General features: G+C 44.2%; 1 protein-coding gene and 1 long non-coding RNA gene across 2 annotated transcripts; one reads left to right on the top strand and one right to left on the bottom strand.

Moving 5' to 3' along the window:
• Positions 1–263: 263 nt before the first annotated feature.
• LOC121052358 lies at positions 264–1,676 on the bottom strand. The gene is made up of 4 exons (XR_005808811.1): positions 1,406–1,676; positions 677–774; positions 529–586; positions 264–298 (listed from the first exon to the last, which is right to left on the bottom strand). It is a non-coding gene; the product is annotated as an uncharacterized LOC121052358 (long non-coding RNA).
• A 7,717-nt stretch (positions 1,677–9,393) lies between these two features.
• Positions 9,394–12,108, top strand: LOC112194544. The gene is made up of 3 exons (XM_040517048.1): positions 9,394–9,517; positions 9,998–10,265; positions 10,536–12,108. The coding sequence occupies exons 1-3, from the start codon at positions 9,394–9,396 to the stop codon at positions 12,106–12,108; spliced, it is 1,965 nt and encodes a 654-aa protein (XP_040372982.1).
• The last annotated feature ends 7,632 nt before the right edge of the window (positions 12,109–19,740 follow it).

The raw sequence follows: 19,740 nt of genomic DNA, 5'->3' as shown, positions 1-19,740 counted from the left end.
AACTAATAAGAAAAATAGAAACTTTCCTAAAATGAAAAATGGCAACTTTCCTAAACTGAAAATGGGAAACTTTCTAAAAATGAGAAATAGAAACTACCGAAAATGAAAACTTACTAAAAATGATAAATAGAAACTACAAAAATAGAAACTTTCTACAAATAGGAACTTTCCCAATCAAAGAATGGAAACTTTCCTAAACAGAGTTTTATTAAGGGAATAACGCAGAAAATGTAGGGAAATGCAGTTAAAACGTCGCATTAAAATGCTCCTTCTTGGATACATGGATATTATTATTCAGCTGTCAAAGAAGCCAAGGAAAGTAAAATAAGATGAAGTGGAGATCAACAATAAGGCAATATTTCAAAGCTGAGAAGCGATGGTTTCAGGTGCTATATGAAAAAAAGACACAAATATGAGCTCCGCACAGTCAACTCAAAAAAGACTCAAACATATGAAAAAATACTGTGAATGAGAAATTGAAAACGAAATATACTTGTTGCTGTTGCAAATAATTTTTCCATTGTGTACCTTCCAATCACTCTGAGGTCCAATTGGTTTCCTTCTGGCGGTGCAATAAGATATCCGACTTCAAGACATGGCAAAGAAAATTGTGCAAGAGGTTACCATCATAAATAAAATAAAATAAATTAAAATAACCATTAGTATCCACAATTACCTGGAGTCACTTCATGCAGCACAGGAATAGATAGAAACGTAGGAGGACTAAATTGAGGTTGACCAATATGAGTATCCAAGTGTCGAACTTTTTCATATCTGTAAAGAAAAAGTTGGAAAATTGAGAGATAATGGAGATGTTGTAAGATTACTGCTTACAAATTATGTATTTATAGCAGATGCTATAAGTATATTCTTAGTGAAACAACATATAAGTAAGAATATATTACACCACCTACATGGCTATATCTGCCTAATGATTAGGCCGTCCCTAATGCAATAGATAAAGCATAATATATATATATATATATATATATTTTTTTTTTTTGTAGCTCATGATCAACAATAATATAAAAAAATGTAAAAGTTATCTTAGGAGGTGAATTGCATACCAAAACTTTGAAATACTGATTGATGATTAGAAATGATAGCTTCTTTCCAGTACAAAACAAAATTGAAAGTAATGTCCATGTTATTTAACCAATCTTCCTTCATTATATTATTTTAGAATATAGTTTGGTAGTTGCTCTGTTTTAATGAAATATATCTGCATATTTGGGAAGTGTCAAAGCCACCATTAAGAGCATAAGCAACTTAATATTTTGACTCCCAAAAGTTGCTCTATGTTAACGAAATATATCTGCACACTTTGAGTTTTGACGTACACCTCCACTTCCCAAAAAATAATATCTTCAAATAGAGCATATTGGTAGAGAGACTAGCAACTTACACTGACAAAACAGCAGTTTCAAGAGCATAAGCATCTCTGAATGTCACATATGCAGCACAGGTATATTCTCACCAGATCTGTTTCCAATTATTAAAGCATTCTTCAAATCAGATACGCAATCGTTAACAAAATCCAATGCGCTTAAACTAAATTAAACCGATAATGCAGGCTTCAGAACTCCAGATACTTCCAACAACAACAATAAAAGAAGAAAGTAAGACCATGAATTTTCAAAAGGCCAAAGACTATAACTTTAGCTGAAAATCTAATCAAAAAAATCAACTCGATAACAATTAAACTTAAACATCTCAAGGTTAAAATTAATCATTTCATTAATGGCATGCATGAAGATTGATTTAAACTCACAGTGCTCTATATATCACCGTATACAATAAGATGGAAGAGACAATTCGCCTTAAAAAAAATTAAAATTAAAATTAAAAAAAATAAACATTGGTTTCAACATAAAAGGGATCAAAAAAACATTTCATGTTATTAACCAAGAAAACATTCCAACACTCCATTTCACTCAAGCATCCACACATTAACTTCCGATGCATATGGACTGGTCATTAAGTTAGGACATATGAGCTTTTAAGAGTATGTTGCAAGCCAGACTAAATGATCTGAAATAACAACAATAAAAAAAACCAAAGAATTTGGAGATGTGCGTGACAAAATTTGTTTGATGACATATCAGTAACATGAAGGTGCTAAAAATCTCCATAATGCTTACAATTATATCGGATGGCCAAAGACAATCACAATCAACAAGAGGAATCCATGCTCTTCAAAGACAATTTGAGAGATTTCCAAGTATACTTTTCTTTCATGATTTCCAGCTATATTGTGTCTACCAACTTGATGGAGGATTTGTCCACTACAAAACAAAAACCAGGGGCAGATTAGTTTCAAACAAAAACAGGCGCAAAATTATTTCAAAACTTTGGAGAAGTTCAAAAATGATAGGACTTAGAACTATTTTATACACATTGAATTGAAAAGCATTATAGTAAAAACATTAAACCTCTTCTGAATATATTGAGAATCAAATTATATGATATGCAAGAATGATGACAAGCTACAACAGCAAAAGTTGGTGTGCAAGACTATAAAAGAGAACTATGAACATAACGTTTGACTTTAGTATCAAATAAATTTATGTTTACTCAAACTTTTTATAACTTGTGCTTTTGAACAGATTATAAACATGATTTGATTGCTCTCAAGTTGTGATACATGCAGATGAAAAATACATTGTGTTCAAGAAGAGAAGAAACGTGGATAATTTTATTTTGTGACCAACAAAAACAAAATCTCACTTGAAGAAGAAGAAGAAGAAAAACCAATTGTTTGGACCCAAAATGAATATTTTGGCCTGACAAGGCACGTCTTGGAGAAATTGAGCCAATGTCAGTGGCTCAAGCTATATATTTTCGACAAGTTCGAAATATATATTTAGAGGCTAAATAAAGCCTACTATGGAAGCATGAAAAGTCAACTTTAGCACATTTTCCTACTTCGGCTAGGAGAAACCGAGCTAAACAAGGAAGGAGGGGCGGCAGACTAATCAAATGAAATCGAAATGAGCTGAAAATTTCCAGATTAATACTAGACATCCCAATGATCATTTCTTATGAAGAGTGCCAGAGTTATTTTTAAGTGAAAAGCCTTCAAACAATCAGCCCAATTTTCTACAGAAGCAAAACTGGAAAACTGGACCTGTAAGAGGTCCAGCAGCATTTCCGGCCCAACCACATGGAAATAAATTCTGAAATTTTACCACAGTAATCTACACTCATGGTGGATAATTTCATATGAAGAAGTCGAAGGCTTATACTGAAGTCTTGTTAGAGAAATAATTGAAGGAATAAAGGGGCAGAAACTGACCTAAAACCAGCTCAATATTCACATGTTCATGTTTCCTACCCACATGAAGAAAGCTAGATGCTTTTCTCTTTTCCTTGGATATATTTTTCTTCTACAATCTCTTTAATAGATCATCATCACTTCCATGTTTCTGCACCTTCATGCTTTGCTTTCATTTCATCATTTCTCTATCTTTTCCATATTTTACAAATCACTTTCATACTCCACTTTCATTATTTTTCTTCCACTCATCATTTCACTCTTCTTTTTCTTCCCTATATAAACACCTTCTCCTCTCATTCTAACACACACATTCACAACATCAAAACATCTCTAAGATGATCTAAGTTCTCTCTAGAGCAACCTCTCTAAGAGCAACTCCTCTCCTTCTCTTTCTCTTAGCGGTGATCACACTCCTAGTCCTAGTCTTCTCAGAAGCCGACTTTCAGTGCCACCAAACCCTCTGTCAACGTACTTCGGTCCAAGTCTCCTCGGGAGCCGACGGTAGTGCCGCGACCACAACGGTTACGGAACCAGCCAAGCAAGGGTAACGCCCTAGCAACCCAGCCAAGCTAAAGTCACGCTTTAGCAAGATCTCAATACTTCCCGGTGATTTCGCTCTGCTCAATTTGCAATATTGAGTATCGATTGTGTGAACAAGAAGAAGCTCAGCAAAAGTCCTCACCATGAGGCACAAAGAATCCCACGACGAGGTTGGTGCTCTCCTCGTCCACAATTTCTTGAAAGAAGTCAGGTCAAGGGACACCCCCGACGACCGCACCCGAACGGTGCTGGCACGCCCGCGCAGAAAAGAGACTGTTGACCAGCTGCAACAAAACTGGAGCCAAACATTTTGGCACGCCCAATGGGACATACTGTGAGCTGTAAATCACACCACTATTAAGAAATTGAGGTTAGTAAGGGGTTGTGAATCATAACGGAATAGGTGAAGTCTCTTTTGTTAATATTGACCTAAACTCCTTATTGGTGCCTAGTTCAGGTCCCTTAAGGTTAAGAGCGGTTTTTATTAACAATTGTTGAACTGTCTTCACACTTATGATCTTTTTCATCTTAGTAAGTATAGCCTATGTGAAATGGTGTCTAGAAATGGGACAACGTTCATAACAGGTTATTGAATCCAGAAGTGCGTGCAAATGGGCCTAAACCACTATGTGGGAGTAGTTCATGCCAAAATGGATTCTGCCTCTTTTGTTCGCCCTCCTCCACCTGGCCATTTCAGTAAGGTTGCCCAAAGGATTTGAAAGAAAGTTTGTGTCTAGGCGACTATACTTGGGCCGCAAGTCTAAACCTTGATTCACAAAGTCTTATTGAATTCAGCTACTTATACAATACAGCATACTGCCAGATATTCACCATTGGGAAGTCAGATGATAACCCTTACCAAAAGGTTTACGTCAACTGCCTGAAACATAAGACCCCCAGTTACAGACCGCTCACGCGTGCAGACTGTCGTGGTCTTTCAGAAGAATTAGTAATTCAAAGATTTTCTCTCCACACACCATCAACAGAGATGACGACCGAACGAGGAGAAGGTCAACAGCTAGATACTGAGGGCGAGGCAGTTCTCACCGTCCAGCCTAATGAGGCCGGAAGAGCATTTGATACCACCAGGGTGGCTGAGGACAAGATGAGAGCGGATATTTTTGTACCCATCCCTATCCCAGAAAATGCCAGCCTGGAAGCGCAACTTAACATCATGCGAAAAAACAATAGTACATTTTGGGCAAAGACGGCTAAAAGATTCGAGGAGCAGCGACGGATGTCCAACAATCTGATAACGAAAGTCAGGCTGGAGATGGAGCGCAATACGGAGCTGTTGCAAGGGCATATAGACCACACGTCACGACAAGCCCAGGAGCAACATGAACAGCTCGTGACCTTGATAAATGCCCAAGCTGCGCAGACTAAGGTCGTTCTCACAGAAGTCGCGGCTATTCGCAGTGAGGGATCCAAGTTGCCATGCAAAAAACTGAGATGGATCAGGCAAGAGATGTCCTGAATAAGGTGTTAGGGGACCCCAATGCTATTCTAGGGTCCCTCGGCCAGCCTACAGGGTCAGGTAAGTACATACCACCAAATGCTCGAGAAAAAGCAAGCGGCGGTAGAATAGCCACATCCGCTACTGCTGTATCAGTTAGAGGTAAAGAGACTACTCTGGCAACGGGTGGGAAGAACAACGCCACGTCATCAGTCACGCAAGGTACCAGGACTTTGAAAATCAATGAAGGGGCCTCTATTGGTCATAGCCTGTTTCCTCAATATGACAGCGACGGAGTTGAATACGTGCACCACGATCCACCTCCAGCAAGTCATTATGGTGTCGACCAGGTTGAAAGTCCAGCGAAGGTCACCGCAGCCACAAAGGTTCAGCCAGCAGTGGGTTTTACGTCGCAGACGTCAACCCGACACAAAACGACCCATGAAGGCAGCATATCTTTGGTTAATCAGGCTTCACAGGCGCCAGCGCTGATCTGGCCAGTTGATGATACAGTGGTTCACCCACCTCCTCCTGATCCAAGATATATAAGAAGAGAGGAGGTAGAAGAAATGATCAGGGCCGCGAACCAGAGGCCTAACCTGGAGGAGGCCTACCAAGGGCCCTTCCCACCACATATTACACAGACACCTTATCCTAGGGGATATAAGAACAATACGCTCTCTACTTTCTCGGGAGAGGAAGTCGAGAATGCCGCGGCCCATTTGGTTAGGTTTCGAGTACAGTGTGGCCAGTACCAGAACGACGACAATCTGAAGTGTAACATCTTCGCTACTTCTTTATCAGGGTCTGCCTTCACCTGGTTCACTAAGCTGCAACCGGGATCAATTGCGAGTTGGCCCGCGATGGAGAAGCTGTTCAAGGAAACCTTCGGGACTATCGAGCCGGAAGTAGATCTGGCTTCACTCACTCAGATGGCTCAGCAGCCAACTGAATCCGCTGTCATGTACCTTCAGCGCTTTCAGATCCAAAAAGGAAAGTTGAACATGATTCTGCCGGAGAAAGAACTGGTGAAATTGGCAATCAAAGGCTTAGAGCCCCGCCAACGCAAAAAACAGCATGGAAGCATGTTCAATTCCATGGGGGAACTGATCACAGAAGTAGGAAGTTTCGAGCACTTGCTCAGGGAGATGGACACTATGAAAAACGCCTCGAAGGGGACATACATCCCAGGGAAACACCGAATAGTGGCTGCACTCAGCCATCAATCCAGTTCCTTTGATCCTTACTACAAGAGTGAGGAATCTAGTACAGCAGAGTTTGATGAGTCTGAAGAAGATGAGATAGCTGCCCTGGAACTCACCGGGAAAAAGGCTTCAACGTTAAAGCAACTGAAGCTGTGCAAAGAGCCGGTGAAGCTCAAGTCGGTGGTTTTCACCAAACCAGAGTTCGCAAGTTATACTTACGACGCGAACAAAGCGCATGAAATCTTGGATGAAATGATCACCGCGAAGATGGTGAAAACCGACTTCGGCCCATTTCCCAAACCAGAGCAGCTAAGGGGGAAGAAATACTGCAAACTCCATAATATGTGGAATCATAATACAGCCGATTGTGTTAAGCTGAAGGATCAGATCCAAATCTGGTTAAATAACGGTAGTTTGCAAGTAGAGGCACCGAAAACAGCAGCATCATTGGTGGACCTAGATCCCTTCCCAGATACCGGCATCAACATGGTGGACGTGACATGGGGTGAAAAAGATCAGCAGAATCAAAGTCCAGACCATGCGGCTAAGGATTTGAAAAGGGTTGGAGACAAAGTCATGAAACGAGAATCCAAGACTCGTTTACCCATCGTCCTATGCTCGCGGTGCAAGGAAGAATGTGACACTCAAGCCCTAGATGAGGAAACATACCAGACTGTTCGCTTTGGATCTCTACCGCCAATACGGTTAGCATCATCCTCTAGAAACTTCCAACCATGCAGCCCAAGAGTATACAGTGGTTCAGAAACTCTTTCTCCAAGGGACTCAAACTTATTCAAAAAGTTGAAGACCGCGAGGGAAGAAGAGCAAGTAGATAAGCAGCAAGGGGTTTTGACTACACCTTACATTCCTCCAGTGTCAACATCGTCCATCAAAGAAGGGAGATGGTATACACAGAAGAAGGGCAAGGCGGTGGAGATGAGCTCTTCAAGGAAGAGAAAACTCCAGCGGAGGTTTGGAGAAGCAAAGCGAACCTTGGAAGCACTAGATCAAGGACTGATCAAACCATCGCAATTACTGAAACCTCCGGAAGAGTATCAGAGACAATTGGAGGCATTGGCCTCCAAGAGATTCGTTTCCCCGCAACTTCAGAAACAGCAGCCTAAAGTATGGCACAAAGAGCAAAACCAACGTGCCCCCAAGAGCAGGGCTCAGGAGAAGTCCCTAGTTCCCGCGAGGCAAGAACCGCCGCCAGCTCGTAAAGTCAATGTTTGGCGGAGAGTATCTCGCGAAGAAAGAAATAGCGAGCCTTCCATCTTTGACAGGCTGGGGGGCAAAGACAATCGGTTCGCAATTGGGAAGAAAGTTCAAAGCTTGGTGGTCGCTCTCCCAGAGGAAGTGCCAGCGGCAAAACAAATTTTTGAATCACTGAACCAGGTTTCCATGGTACAGGAGCACGAACAAGCCAAGGTGGTGATCCCCGCAGAGGAATCATTGGTTGCTTTCATGGTTAAACGGTTCAACGCCGATATCCCAGCAGATAAACCCAAGCTCAATCTTGATGATGACATGGACGAAACAGAAATGGTGGATACCTCTTGCAATATGGTTTATGTGCTCCCTGCTAAGTATGCCTTACCAGTCGCTGCGCAGGAATGTGTCGAAACTGACGCGATTGGAGAACAGCAGTTGCAGATCACTTCAGCCGCAACAACGTAGGTGAAAGAAGCAGTGTTCCTTGAGACTAAAGATGCTAACAATAAGGGTTTCTTCATGAGCTTCACAAGACCCACACCCGCCATGGTGCAACACATACGACCTTTGTATATCACAGCAGAAATGAATGGGACTAAGGTCAGCAAGATAATGGTTGATACCGGCGCTGTGAATGTCATTACTACCAAAACCATGCATCTACTAGGGATCAAGAAAGAGAAGATCCAATCCACTTCCCTTACGCTAAAGAACTTCGCGGGGACTGTGACCAAAACATTGGGTTTGATTTTCCTACGAGTCAAGGTGGGTCCAGCAGAAGGGGTTTACGCTTTCTTTGTTACAGATTGCTATGCGGCATATAGCGCAATTATGGGCCGCGACTGGATCCACAGGAGTTATTGTGTCCCATCCACCCTTCATCAGGAGCTGATCATATGGGACAGAGTCGCGAACAAGGCAGAAATTGTTAAAGCAGACCCGCGACCTTTTTCGGTGTCCGCCAACTACTTGGACGCAAGGTATTACCTAGAACCAATCTCTCCTTTACAAGTCGTTGGTATTGATGATAAGGGTCGCCCCACAGGGGTGACGACCTCTGAATTGGCACAATGGGGGCTCGCGGTCGCAAAAAACGACCTCGAAAGGCCTGGATATGCGGTGCCATCTCCAAGTGCTAATTAATGGATCACGAACTCATGGAGGAAGAGGTAGAGGCCTTCCATTCTTTGTATGAGAGGCTATCCTCATACTTGGTGGAAACAGAGGCCTATGATCGAGTCGCAACCTTAGAAATTGTTAATGAAGAGTTCACGGATCAAGAAGAGGAGGAAGAAGAGATTCAGCTTGCTCCAGCGGCATTGGATGACACACCTCCGAAGGTTAGGGACCCTACTGAAAAGGTCAATCTGGGAACAACTGATGAGCCTATAGAAGTGGCTATCAGCACTTACTTAGAGCCTAGCGGGAAACAGAGGCTCGTTGAATTATTGCTGGAATTCAAGGACTGCTTCGCGAAAAAATACGAGGACATGCCAGGCCTATCACCAGACTTGGTATGCCACCAACTACCAACGCTGCCTGATAAGAGGCCTGTGAAGTAAGAGCCACGAAGAATGAACTCGGAGACCCAAGTTCTGGTCAAAGAGGAAGTCGAAAAGATGTACAAGACGGGCATTATCAGGGTAGCCAAGTACAATAAGTGGCTGTCTAATATAGTGCCTGTTCGCAAGAAGAATGGAAAAATGAGGATATGCGTAGATTACAGAGACCTTAATTTGGCTACACCTAAAGATGTCTACCCCATGCCTGTTGCGGACATGTTGGTAGACGCAGTTGCAGGGCACGAACTGTTGTCTTTCATGGATGGTACAGCGGGATATCACCAGATTCCTGTCACGGAAGAAGATAGACACAAGACTGCATTCCGCTGCCCTGGGTTTGCAGGAGTTTTTGAATATGTGGTCATGCCTTTTGGACTGAAGAATGCGGGAGCAACATATCAGAGAGCCATGAACCTGATCTTCCACGACATACTTGGGAAGATCTTAGAGGTTTACATTGATGACGTCGTCGTGAAGTCTAAGAAGAGTGGAGATCACTTCACGGATCTCAGAAAAGTTTTCGAGCGCATGCAGCTACATAAGCTCAAGATGAATCCCGCCAAGTGCGTTTTTGGAGTTCAGGCAGGAGATTTCCTGGGATTCATTGTCCATCAAAGAGGCATTGAGGTCCCTGAAGATAAAGCAAACGCGGTCATCAATGCATCTCCCCCGCGAACGAAGAAAGAGTTACAGCGACTACTGGGTAGGATCAACTTTTTGCGACGATTCATTTCTAACTCTTCAGGCAAAATCCATCCGTTTTCCCCACTGTTGAAGTTGCAAGGACAGAATGAGTTTGTTTGGGAACCTAAACATCAAGAGGCTTTCGACAAAATCAAGGCCTATCTGGCGAGCCCGCCAGTGCTTGTTCCTCCTAAAGCAGGATTTCCATTAAAGTTGTATGTTTCAGCAGCTGAGGCTTCCATTGGCAGCCTCCTCGCTCAGGATGATGCAAATGGTGTTGAACATGCCATCTTTTACCTCAGTAGGACACTCATAGATTGTGAAACAAGGTACACTCCAATGGAAAAGCTGTGTCTTACATTATACTTCTCAGCATGCAAGTTGCGGCATTACATGTTGTCCTTTACTACTTGCATCATTGCTCAAACCGATCTAGTCAAATATATGCTGTCGCGACCTATCTTGAGAGGTCGTATTGGCGAATGGGTGCTCGCATTATCAGAATTCTCGCTACAGTATGTGCCATAGAAAGCAGTAAAGGGGCAAGCCATAGCAGACTTTCTGGCACATCACCCTATGCTGGATGTCCCCGCGGTTAGAGATTTAGAGGTCGCTGCCACAACTTTAGATCGCCAGGATTTAGCGTGCTTGCCAGAGTATGCCACGCTTTATCAAGCCACAATCTCACTCCAGCCTTGGGTGTTATATTTTGACGGGTCAAGAACAGATACGCTAGCAGGAGCAGGGATTGTCTTGGAAAACCCGGCCGGCGATCGATTTTCCTACTCTTTCCAGTTGGAGTTCCAGTGTACCAATAACCAAGCAGAGTATGAGGCCCTCATTATAGGCCTAGAAGTACTACTAGAAATGGGAATCGGAGATGTACAAATACTTGGCGATTCTCTCTTGGTTATCAATCAGTTGTGCAACGAGTTCAGATGCAATAGCTTCACGTTAGTTCCTTATTGGAACAGGGCATTAGACCTGTTGGACCAGTTTGATAACATACATCTAAAGTACATTCCTCGCGAGCGAAATTTTGCAGCTAACGAGTTGGTCCAACTAGCAACAGGGGTAACATTGAGATATGGCGTACGGGAGAGAATCCTTAAAGTCGAGCGTCGCACGCTTCCTTCATGGATGGCGAGAAGAAATCCTCCAGATAATACATCAGTCGCGACCCTGGAACCTATTGACGTGGATTGGCGCATCCCTTTGATCGCTTATCTCAAGCAGCTAGATCCCACTGCCGACAGGAAGATTCGTTTTCTTGCACTAAATTACTTTCTTAGAGGTGACGAGCTGCGACGACGCGGCGAAGATGTCATAGACTTCAGATGTGTTTATGGCTGCGAAGCGAAACAACTCATGCGTGAAGTTCATTCCGGCATTTGCGGTGCTCACCAAGCAGGTCCAAAGATGCGATGGTTGCTCAGACGACATGGATATTTTTGGCCCAGTATCTTGAAGGATTGCATCGCATTCGCTAAAGGTTGTTTGGACTGCCAAGCTCATGGGCCGGTCCAGCATGTCCCTAATGTTCCAATGCAACCCATTATTAAGCCTTGGCCCGCAAGAGGATGGGCGCTAGATTTAATTGGGATGATTCACCCACATTCATCACTTCAGCATAAGTTCATTATCGTCGCAACCGATTTCTTTACAAAATGGGTCGAAGCAGAACCTTTGAAAGAAGCATCTGGTGGTACGTTGCGACAATTCCTATTTAGGAACATCATATGCAGATTTGGTATCCCAGAAGTTTTTGTTTCGGACCGGGGGGCAGCTTTCATGGGTGGTGAAGTTGATAAACTGGCAAAGGAATGGGGAATACAGTTCGTCCATTCTAGTCCTTATTATGCTCAGTCTAACGGTCAAGCGGAGGCCAGCAACAAAATCATCATCACTTTGCTGAAGAAAATGTTGGAAGCTAATCCGCGACAATGGCATGAGACCCTTTATGAGACTCTTTGGGCCTACCGCACATCGAAGCGAAATCCCACCGCAACTACACCTTATGCTTTGATGTTTGGCAATGACGCAGTCCTACCTTTGGAAGTCAACGTCCAATCATTACGAGTCCAAGAGCAACATCATCTCATTGGAGAAGACTACGTTCAAGCTATGTGGCAGGAACATGAAGACCTTAGCGAAAAGCGTTGGAAGCTTTAGATAGTTTGTTCATGGAAAAGCAACGAGTTGCTCGAGCCTATGACAAGCGAACAAGGGGAAGGAATTACAGCGAAGGAGAGTTGGTTTGGAAAGCAGTTCTCCCGCTTGGCGAAAAATTAGATGGTCGCGGCAAATGGACTCCAAGATGGGAAGGCCCGTACATCATTTATAAAATCTTAGGGAAAGGAGCTTTTCATCTCAAGGACCTGGATGGAGATGTCCATCATAACCCTATCAATGGGAGATACTTGAAGAAATTCTCAATGTTTGGGACTCAGAGGAGTCGTAGACAGTTTATTCGCATAAGACATGGGGGACAATTCTAGTGTTCCTACTCTTGCAAAGCCCATTCATGAAGGCCTGTTTTTGAGGCCCATAATCATTTCTTCGCTATGCCTAGCAACACTAGGGGGGCAACACTATACAATACTAAGCCCATTTAGCCTACAAAAAAAAAAAACAGTAGGAACACTTTTATATTCATATTTCGGTTTTTGGTTTATCTTTGTTCTTTATTTCGTTGGTTGTTTGTTTATTATTAGAATGCAAATTTCTTCATGTCAAAAAAAAAAAAAAAAAAAAAAAAAAAGAGTCATAAATACAACTCTTCGGGGGAAATTCTAAGTGTCCCTACACTCGCGAAGCCACTAAGCCGAGTCAGCGGCTCCGGAAACATTTTCCAGCTTTGCCCTCACAGGAAAGGCTGAGCTCAAGGGATATGTAAGAGCCACCACCGTGACCACCACCTCCGTCGGAAGTAGTCTTCATGTTGCCAAAGATGTCCTCACTGTGCATGGGAAACAACAGAAGAGTTTTAATCTCCTGGTGATCTTCTCCTCGTTGTTCCATGATGGATCCACCAACACCAGCAGAACTAGTTGACCCAAAATTGAGATTAATGGATCCACCAACAAGCCCTGATCTTTGCTTGGGCACTTGAACATCCGAAGTGAGCTTTTTCTTGGACAGCTTCTCCTGAGCCCTTTGATTCTGGAACCAATAAAAGACGTTCTTGTTCTCGATCTGTCCGTACCATTTTAGCTGGAGAGTGATCCTCTGAACCTGCTCTACAGTGGGGGACTTAACTCCCTTGTCATCGTAAAGCTCCTTGAGGATTCTTATCTGATCTGTAGTAGGAAGCCACCTGGTGTTACTCTGCTTGCAATGCATGTTAGGACTACTCTCGGCGGCTTTGTTGCTTCCTCCATCCTCGGTTGGATGACGGTTTTGTGGTTCCATTGATGATGGATTAAAGAGAATGTGAGAATAGAAGAGTGATGATGATAAGTAATTAAGAAAGATTGATGTTGATGAAACGATTTTGGGATTGGAAATTTGGGTTTACAATATGGAGGAAGATATAGGCATCCAAATGTCCACCCTTGGATGGACGGTCAAAGAGAAGAGTCAAGTGTCAGTAAAGCGTGATTAAAGTTGCCCTAAATTTCGGAAAAGAATGAATTATTGGCGCGTGAGGGAACCGAACGGTTTTCGAGGAGGTAACTGTTCTATTCACGAGATTATTTTTTCACGACTTTGGTTTTTCAACGAGTGATTAGTGCCTTAAATCTCGGAAAAGAAGGAATTATTGGCGCTAAGAGTTTTGAGTTGGGAGCCAGCAAGTGGATCCAAAAGATACATATTTTCTCGAAACCCTCGTCGCGAGGTTCGATTTGACGCAGAACATATTTTAAGTTCATATTATTTTCAATATGCAACTAGGGGGGCCTATATTTGAGGCCTTGCGAGACACAATTATTGGCTTTTCACGGATATTTTCAATATCAGGATAAGAAAATATTATTGTATTCATAAAGTGGCTGTGCGGCCAAAAGCAGTACATTCATTACAAAGCCAAAAGTGGCTAGAATACAAAACAGGAATCTTCGGATATCTTCTGAATCTTTTCTCAAGTGGAAGCAGCTATGGAATCCAACGTCGGGTTGAGCCGCGCCATTATCTCAAAGAGGGCAGACTTCAGGGAAGGGAAAAGAGGAGTACCGGAGCCCCCTTTACATGGAAATGACAAAGGAATACAACATTGGTTTGGCCAACGCCAGTATCCATGAGAAGGGGAGACACCTGTAAAAGAAAATGGAGCCTTCAAGCCCCCTCAATTGGAAGCAGCTATGGAATCCAACGTCAGGTTGAGCCGCGCCATTATCTCAAGGAGGGGCAGAGAGTGAAGGAACCAAATATCAGCTTAAGTCTCTGCACCCCCTCTAGCCTTGGTAACCACCATTAGCTGGACGTGAAGTACAGGAACAGCCATTCTATAGCTTGAACCCATTCCTTCAAAGAGTCCATCCCTTCTCATCCCTCCAAGATTCTATCAAGAAGAGAAAGGGGGAGAAGGAGGTGAGAACCAAAGCCCCTTCCATCTGGAGGGCACAACACGGGCCGGGTCCAAAAGGAAGGAAACAGAGGAGGAAAGACGAACCTCAATTTGGCTTCCCTCCCTTCCCCAATTTGCTCCGCGTGTAAGGATTATGATGAAGATGACTCGCATGATCGTGGATCCCACACTCGGAGCCCCCTCGTGTTTCTAAACCAATCTGAAGCCTGGCATTGTTGTTGCAGAATTTCAGAAGGCCGAAACAAGGGGTTGCCTAAGATTTCGCCATAAGGCCTAATCCAGGCTTAAGATTACGCCATAAAGCCTAAAAATTTAGAGGCTAAAGGTCATTTCATGAGGGGAAGATTTGTGAAGAAGGAGAAAGAGAAGCAAGCACTGAAAGGCCATTTCTTGAATGTTTCAGAAGATTTGTTGTGAGTATTCCCTCCCCAAAATACAACTATTTATAGGGACTTCAGGCAAATCTCCACCCTTGGATGGATGGTTAAAGAGTCAAACCGATGTCAGTAAATCGAGATTAGTGATTCCAAATCTCGGGAAAAAAAGGGACTAGTAGCATGTGAGGAGCGGTTTTTGAGGAGTTAGCTATTAAAAGAAGGGATTATTGGCATGTGAGATGACCGACCGGTTTATGAGGGGGCCTACAAAGATTGGCCTGCAAAGCTCAATTTCAAACAAAGTTCCTCCACGTGGCGTTTCGCCTCAATAGCACCAGCTTCGACCTGAGTGGCCCGATCTCTGATATGGGCCAGGTTGCGGCCCATTTCTTCAGAAGCAGCCAAAGGTTCATCGAGTTGAGCTTCTTCTGCAACAATCGCATTCTCAACAAAGGCTAAACGGGCTTGGAGATCCTCGATCCGAAGTTTGAAGTCGGACCTTTGGATTTGTAGTTCCCGCAGGCGGATGGCTCGCTCATTTAAAATACCACGGGGGATGTCCATTTCTTGGGAAAGACTATTCAAAGTCTCTTGAGCATCCCGAGCCTGGGTGTTCGCGGCCGATTGACGTCGGCGGGCCATATCAAGTTCATTCAACAGATCATTAATAGCACTAAATTGCTGCAGGGTCAATACCTTCTCCTGGCAAAGATACCTTAGGGCTTCTAAGACTCGCGGGAGAATGTCAGTCTCCAATACCTGAGGACCCAGATGTTCGCGAAGCACCATTTTAGCCTCATCCACAGTAGAAGGAGGAGTTACCTCCAACACCCTCATCAATCTCTCAAATCTGGTAGGAGGAGGAGGCGGCAGAGGCGTTACAGGATCACGAACCACCAATGCAAAAGGATGGACAGCTTCCTCAGTTTCTTCATCTTCAACAGGTTGGTCTGTCCCTTCAGCCTCAGGGGAATCTGGAAACTCAACTCGCGGCTCACCATGGGTAAGTGGAGCAAATTCAAGCACAGATCCCTCAGCTTCGACGGTTGTCTCATTTGTTTGCGAGACTTGGGGGGCACCACCACCGTTAGTATCATTTTCCATCTCTGGGGTGACTGTCCCGTCGATAAGACCAGCAGGATTTGCAGCCACCTCCTCGGTACAAACAGAATCCTAGTCAGGTTTAGAAATGTCAGAGAGCAGGGTTGGATCTAAAGGGAAATGGAAAGTATTGGCCAAACAGTGACTTACCTCTCGAGCTGTCGGGTCGATATCTGGTACGTGGTCACCAAGAGGAAGAGGCCCCGCCTCATTAACCTCTTGAACCTCTAGTGCCGCGAGAATCTCTGTTGTCATCAGTTCCTCATAAGCGGCAGAAGTCTCAGAGTGGCTTTCCACGCTTTCATCCTCCGAGGAGTCGTCATCAGAGATCGTTATTAGAATGGTAGGACCTTGCAAATGCTCTGTAGTGGGAGATGGGAGAGGTGCCACAGGGTTAGTTGATGCTTGAACTAGCGAGATAATTGGCTCTTCTGCAGTGGCTGAGGGTCCAGCCTCGCTCAGGCGAGAGGGATCAGTGGTCCTTTGACGGACCTGTCAAAAGATACATAGTGAAAATCCTGCCCAGATTTCAAAATTTAAATAGGATAAGACGGGGTCGGAGTTTACCAGTCGCATTCCCAGAGGTTCATCATCTTCAAAATTCTCTTCGACGAATTGAGCTCGATCGCGTTTGCAAGTAAATACAGCAGTGGCCTGTACGAGAAAAGAGTCATAACTCAAAAGGGGGGGGGGGAAGCACCAAATATACAAGTTTGGGATCGTTCTTAACCAAATTACCTCAGCAGGATCTTCATCATGCGAAGACTCTCCCTCAGAAGTCTCCTCTGCTATTGCCTTTTGTTTCCCGGCCTGAACAGAGGCTGTCCTGCTCTGGGTAGTTTGCTGCAAAGCACACTCAGGAATAAGAGTGGGAAAATCAACACAAGGAAATGGAATGGTGAAGAAAGACAAAAACTTACTATTGCCCTAGGCTCGTGGATTTGTATCCCTGGACGCAATGAGCGAGAGGGTAGAATAGGTCGCGGGGGTTGTTCTGCAGGTTTGTAGAACCGCTCAAGAATCTCGCGGTCCTCCGGACCAGGGCTACTCATGCCACGAAAGATCAGGACGAAGAGTTCGTCATGTGGCAGGTCCCAACAATTCACTGACACTTCTTTCCACCAATCAGCATAGTCATCATCGACATCGTTGAGGGGGTATAGCGCTCTGACCCAAGGGGGAATCACTATCAAAGTAAACTGACTCTGAAAGGGGGCAGACCCAGGTGGGGCTAATCTCCGCCAAGAAGTGTAGTAATTGGCAGAATCAACCAGAGGCCAGGGTACCAACTGGGCCAACCCAAATTGGCGAGCAAAGTGGTTAGGGGCGTAGAGCTCGTAACTTACGCGATCAGTGGCAAGACGAACATCCAAGCAGGAGATGGCGCGACGAAAGGCCAGGAGGGCTCTTTCACTATGATCCCGTCCACTGGGCAGAAAGCCATCATCAAGGGGAGGAGGGAAACGCCTAGAAAGGACTATTTTTGGGTCCGGCATCTCTCCCAGCAAGTACAAATAAATAAAACACTCGGAGTAGGGTGGAGCTCGATACCTTATGTTGCGGCAAAGCCAATTCCCCAAAAGGGAATCGACGGAGGATCCTTTGGAATATCACCGCCACGGAAGCGAGGGAAATAAATCTGCAGCCAAAAGGCGAGGTTCCAGAAAGGGCCACTAATGTCGGTATTGAAGGGGCACATTACGGCTTTATAAAGGGAGCGATATAATGCACCTAATAGAGGTTTCCCAAGGCCAACGCAAATACCATTGTAGAGAGCAGTGGCCAGAGAATTCCAGGGCCCAGTAGGTTTGTTGGAAGAAGTGCAAAAGATAAATTTGCAAAGCCAGAATTCCAGGAATGCGATACCTCCTGTATGGTCTCGCTGGGTGCAGTAATAGTCACGCCAGAATGGGTAGGATTTGCTGTAATGCCCTCCACCAGCCATATCCATTCTCAAAGGAAACTGAATGCCATCAAATTGACCATGCACATAGGGGTCAAAATCAATAGGCAACCCCGTGATGGTAAGAACATCCAGCAAAGTTATGCTCATTTGCCCAAACTGGAAATCGAATGTATTGCTGGAGGTGTTCCAGAAGCAAAGAGCGGCGGCTAGCGGTGCAGGGCTAGTATTATAGGGCAGACAGAAGCATAGATCGATGGTTTGGGTGATACCCACCGCGTCCCATCGGGCCAAATCTCTCGCTCGAACCTCCTGATACCAAACCTTTTCCTCGGGAGTGACAGTAGGCCAGAAGCCCACTTTCCTTCTTGGTCCCCAACTGCTAAAATCACCAGGCACTTGCCGAAGAGCCGCTATGGGACGGCGGATGGGAAGCCCATAATAGGCCATAACATCATCTGGCAAACGATCGCGAGGTGTGGGACCCAGACTCGCTTGACTATCACCGCCACCAAAGCCCATCAGTCGGCTTCTCTCCTCTCCAGTCTGACGTCTACATCGAATACTCATGTTAGTCCGCCAGTTGAATGCGGCTTTCTCAGTGATTTCATCTACCTGATCGATAACGAATGGTTTCTTGGATGCCATTTCTAGGTCGCAAGGATTACTTCTCCATTACACCTCGATTTATAGCTCAGATATTTTGGAGATTAATTATTAGTTGGGCCAGTGAGTGGCCATGGTTGATAATTAATGAGTCATTATTTCATCTTGAGAATCGCATCTAAGGCGACAGTGAAGATATTTCTCCATTACACCTCGATTTATAGCTCAGATATTTTGGAGATTAATTTATTAGTTGGGCCAGTGAGTGGCCCTGGTTGATAATTAATGAGTCATTATTTCATCTTGAGAATCGCATCTAAGGCGACAGTGAAGATATTCCACCTTTTCTTACCACGGCAGGGCCAGCATAGCGGCCTGATGTTTTTTAATTAAAACATGATTAAAACCGATGCGGTTTTAGATGCTAAAGTTGCAGCAAGTATGGTGGTTTCACTTGGTCACACGTCATGATGTCGATAGCCATGATCCAATCATCCTCTTCGGCATAAGACTCGCGAAGGATTAAATGACAGCAAACAGTTTGCTATTTTGCATCTTATGTCGCCAAGTACTATAGGCTTTGATCAAGCCAAGAAAGCGGCTACAACCCCTACATTTGAGAAAATCAACAGAGAGCCAGCGAACAAGGCAGATACTTGTTGTTATACACATGGCGAAGCAACCACCAAGGAAGAGAAGGATCCTCATTCGCGATCAAAAGCAGTCTCATTCGCATAGGGGGCACACTAAAGTTCTGATCTCCTACAACCTACCCAAGTTTCACCAATTCACTGCATACCAGACATCAGATACATGGGGCCAATAAATTTGGTAAAGGAAGCGTCAGTTCAAGACAAAGGCAATTCAGATTGTGGCATTCAAGCTTTATGGCCTATTTAGAGGCTTATATGGAATCAATCAAGTAATTTCAGTCAAGCCAATAAAAGTGGCTTTGGAGCAACAACATTATAAGAGTAGTGCTGATTCAAGACCTCTTCAGTCAAGACGAAGACCTTTGACTTCGAGGTTTGGGGGCAATGTTTGGACCCAAAATGAATATTTTGGCCTGACAAGGCACGTCTTGGAGAAATTGAGCCAATGTCAGTGGCTCAAGCTATATATTTTCGACAAGTTCGAAATATATATTTAGAGGCTAAATAAAGCCTACTATGGAAGCATGAAAAGTCAACTTTAGCACATTTTCCTACTTCGGCTAGGAGAAACCGAGCTAAACAAGGAAGGAGGGGCGGCAGACTAACCAAATGAAATCGAAATGAGCTGAAACTTTC

This window comes from Rosa chinensis, chromosome 3 (genome assembly GCF_002994745.2).
Source record: "Rosa chinensis cultivar Old Blush chromosome 3, RchiOBHm-V2, whole genome shotgun sequence".
Lineage (NCBI taxonomy): Eukaryota > Viridiplantae > Streptophyta > Magnoliopsida > Rosales > Rosaceae > Rosa > Rosa chinensis.
Note: the sequence above shows the minus strand (reverse complement) of the source record. Positions and strands in the feature narration are given on the sequence as shown.

What these genes read in the sequence shown, in the direction of transcription:
- LOC112194544 (XM_040517048.1), top strand. Translation starts at nt 9,394, where the DNA reads ATGAGGATATGCGTAGATTACAGAGACCTTAATTTGGCTACACCTAAA. An exon ending in ACTGTTGTCTTTCATGGATG is followed by an intron (nt 9,518 to 9,997) that starts GTACAGCGGGAT and finishes CTAACTCTTCAG; the next exon opens with GCAAAATCCATCCGTTTTCC. An exon ending in CTCATAGATTGTGAAACAAG is followed by an intron (nt 10,266 to 10,535) that starts GTACACTCCAAT and finishes CCCCGCGGTTAG; the next exon opens with AGATTTAGAGGTCGCTGCCA.